Source organism: Cebus imitator, unplaced genomic scaffold (assembly GCF_001604975.1).
Source record: "Cebus imitator isolate Cc_AM_T3 unplaced genomic scaffold, Cebus_imitator-1.0 Scaffold58, whole genome shotgun sequence".
Lineage (NCBI taxonomy): Eukaryota > Metazoa > Chordata > Mammalia > Primates > Cebidae > Cebus > Cebus imitator.
Genome location: NW_016107373.1, coordinates 132,866 through 136,342, shown reverse-complemented (window position 1 = coordinate 136,342; position 3,477 = coordinate 132,866). Strand labels below are relative to the sequence as shown.

At 45.2% G+C, this 3,477-nt stretch overlaps 1 protein-coding gene across 1 annotated transcript in view; it reads left to right on the top strand.

Moving 5' to 3' along the window:
* PTPMT1 (protein tyrosine phosphatase mitochondrial 1) overlaps positions 1–3,144 on the top strand; it is an 8,997-nt gene extending 5,853 nt beyond the window's left edge. Inside the window, exons 3-4 of the mRNA XM_017529203.2 lie at positions 385–576; positions 2,801–3,144. Of these exons, the coding sequence (XP_017384692.1) occupies positions 385–576; positions 2,801–2,959 (351 nt within the window). The 3' untranslated portion in view covers positions 2,960–3,144. The remainder of the gene's footprint in view (positions 1–384; positions 577–2,800) is intronic.
* Positions 3,145–3,477: the final 333 nt, after the last annotated feature.

Here is a 3,477-nt window from a genome sequence, read left to right as displayed (position 1 = left end):
GGAGGCGGAGGTTGCGGTGAGCCGAGATCGTGCAACTGCATTCCAGCCTGGGACCAGAGTGAGATCGGTCTTTAAAAAAAAAAAAAAAAAAAGGAACACTTTAAATCTTGGACGTAATTCTAACTCAGCAGCATAGCTGAGTTTGATGAGAGACCAGGCATTTAGGCTAGCCATTTTAAAGGCATTTCTGTCCTCACCTGGAATGGGAAAAAAAAGCATTTCTGTAAGAAGTTACTATTTTAGAAAACAGGAAACAGTATATTTGCATTGTAGTAAACCCTGAAATTTTCTTATTGCTTTGCTGCCTCTTGGTAGCCCCTCATCATCCCACCCCCATGAGTTTTTTTTTTTCGTTCTTTTTCATACTGGTGGACCTGGTTCCAGGATTGGAAGACACTAGGAGTTGAGCAGCTGCGGCTCAGCACAGTAGACATGACTGGGATCCCCACTTTGGCCAACCTCCAGAAGGGAGTCCAGTTTGCTCTCAAGTACCAGTCGCTGGGCCAATGTGTCTACGTGCATTGTAAGGCTGGGCGTTCCAGGAGTGCCACTATGGTGGCAGCATACCTGATTCAGGTACAGTTTTTTCTGGGCCAGGCATCATGGCAAGCGCGTATAATCCTAGCACTTTGGGAGGCTGAGGTGGGAGGATGGCTTGGGCTCAGGAGTTTGAGATCAGCCTAGGCAACTGGCAAAACTGTCTCTACAAAAACTACAAAAAGTTAGCTGGGCATGGTGGTGCGCATCTGTAATCCCAGCTACTTGGGAGGCTGAAATGGGAGGATCACTTGAGCCTGTAGGTAGAGGCTGCAGTGAGCTGTGATTTGTGCCACTGCACTCCAGCATGGCCGACAGAGTGAAACCCTGTCTCAAAAAATAAAAAGGTCTTTCTGCTCCCATTTATAGCAGATTTCCAGAACTTCAATAGCATGGTCTACTGGTGGACCTTGTTGGAAGAAGCTATGTGCTTGATTTCAGGCTGTTGGAAGGTGATATGGTATGATGGAAAGCACCTGAGCTTTGCGACAGGCTAACCTCTGCCGCCTGCCAGCTAGGATCAGCAAAAGTGGCTTCTATCTTACGCTGTTTTCTCAAACTAAATGTGTTATGAAGTTTAAAGAAGAAATTACATCAAGTGCTGGCCTACAGCAGGCACTCTAAAAATGGAGTTGCAAAAGATATTGAACCCAGCAAAAGGCTAGAGACACTTATTCTAATATCATGTCAGGAAACAATACCGTAGATAATAGGGCTGATGCATTTTCAGCTTTATAGTACTCAAGTTTCTTCAAGTATTCCAGAGTAAAGTTCTGGATATTAGTTTCTGGAAACAGGTTCCAAACTAGATTGTGCCTACTAATTTGCCCTGATTGGCAGGTGGAATGCTTTAAAAATATTTAGGAGAGGGCTGGGCATAGTGGCTCATGCCTGTAATAGCAGCACTTTGGGAGGCTGAGGTGGGCGGATCACCTGGGGTCAGAAATTTGAGAACAGCCTGGCCAACATGGTGAAACCCTGTCTTTACTAAAAATACAAAAATTAGCAAGGTCTCCTGGCACATACCTGTAATCCCAGCTACCTGGGAGGCTGAAGCAGGAGAATCACTGGAACCTGGGAGGCGGAGGCTGGAGTGAGCTGAGATGGCGGTGCCCCTACACTCCAGCCTGGGCAACAGAGCGAGACTCCATCTCAAAAAAAACAAAAATTTAGGAGAAACAAATACCCTGTAGTCCGTCATGATTCCCTCTTATCTTGCATCCTTCCAGCTTGACTCATTTTTGTAACCTGAGTTACAAAATGTCTGGTTCCCACAGAGCATTTTCTAAGTCATATGAAGAACTAAGTCTGGCCTTGTGTTACTGTGGATTAGTGAGTATATGGTTGAATAATACTAAAATTTTGGCCATAAGGACTCTGCTGGAAGCAGGGTCTCAGGAGGGTATTTTGCACCAAGTGAGAATTGAATCTAGCAAGCTAGAAATCTGTATTTTCTTGGTTCTGTTGAGTTATAAACCAATGAGTATCTTTAGGTCATGTTAACCCTCCTAGTTAAATTATAAAAGTACTTGTTTTTCTAGCTATAGTGACAAGTTGCATAAAAACATCTATTGCGTACTCTTTTCCTAGAAATTCCTGTACACAAAAGCCCAGATCGGAGAGGACATGGAGTAGGCCTAGGCAGTATTGAACTAAGGATCTGTTTCCCATGTGTAACTTTCTTCTTCCTGCACTTGGCAGAGCAAGAATTGGGTAGAAACACTGACTTTCCACCTGGCCTGTTGCATAGTATTGTGAGACTGGCTGACTTCAGTGGTTAAAAGTGCTCTCCCATTTATAATACAAGGAGCCTGATTTTTTTTCTTTTTTTTTGAGACAGAGTTTCACTCTTGCTACCCAGGCTGGAGTGCAATGGCGTGATCTCGGCTCACCGCAACCTCTGCCTCCTGGGTTCAGGCAATTCTCCTGCCTCAACCTCCTGAGTAGCTGGGATTACAGGCACGCGCCACCATGCCCAGCTAATGTTTTTTGTATTTTTAGTAGAGACGGGGTTTCACCATGTTGACCAGCATGGTCTCGATCTCTTGACCTCATGATCCACCCGCCTCGGCCTCCCAAAGTGCTGGGATTACAGGCGTGAGCCACTGCGCCCGGCCTCTAGGAGCATGATTTTTAATGCCTCCAAAATGGAGTTGCCAAATAAATGAAATTCTTGGAGTCCTTTAGCACCTGCTCATGGGTCAAGGGCACCTTGACACCTGCTTTTTTCTTTCTCTGCTGATTTCCCAACCCTGTACTTCAGGTGCACAAGTGGAGTCCAGAGGAGGCTGTAAGAGCCATCGCCAAGATCCGATCGCACATCCACATCAGGCGTGGCCAACTGGATGTTCTTAAAGAGTTCCACAAGCAGATGACTGCAGGGGCAGCAAAGAATGGGACTTTTGACAGTTCAAAGACATGATGTTTATGGATTAGAAAGAACTCAAGACAATCCTGCTTGATACATAATTAAAAAGTTAACAGGACCAACTGGGCTTAAGCCCCGATTTGACATAACAGAAATGTGCCAATAGGTAACAAGTAATTTTGCTCTCTGTCTTATTTCATTTTCCTGAAATAACACTGTTGTGCGGCTAGAAAGGAAAAGATTTAGTGTGGCTTATATTCATGGGATACAGGATAGGGATGGGGCTATCTTTTTTTTTTTTTTTTTTTTTTTTCTTTTGAAGACAGTTTCACTCTTATTGCCCAGGCTGGAGTGCACTGGTGTGATCTCGGCTCACTGCAACCTCTGCCTCCTGGTTTCCGGCATTTCTCCTGCCTCAGCCTCCAGGAAACTGGGATTATAGGCATGCGCCACCATGCCCTGCTAATTGTTTTGTATTTTTAGTAGAGCTGTGGTTTCTCCATGTTGGTCAGGCTGGTCTTCAACTCCCGACCTCAGGTGATCCACCCACTTCAGCCTCCCAAAGTGCTGGG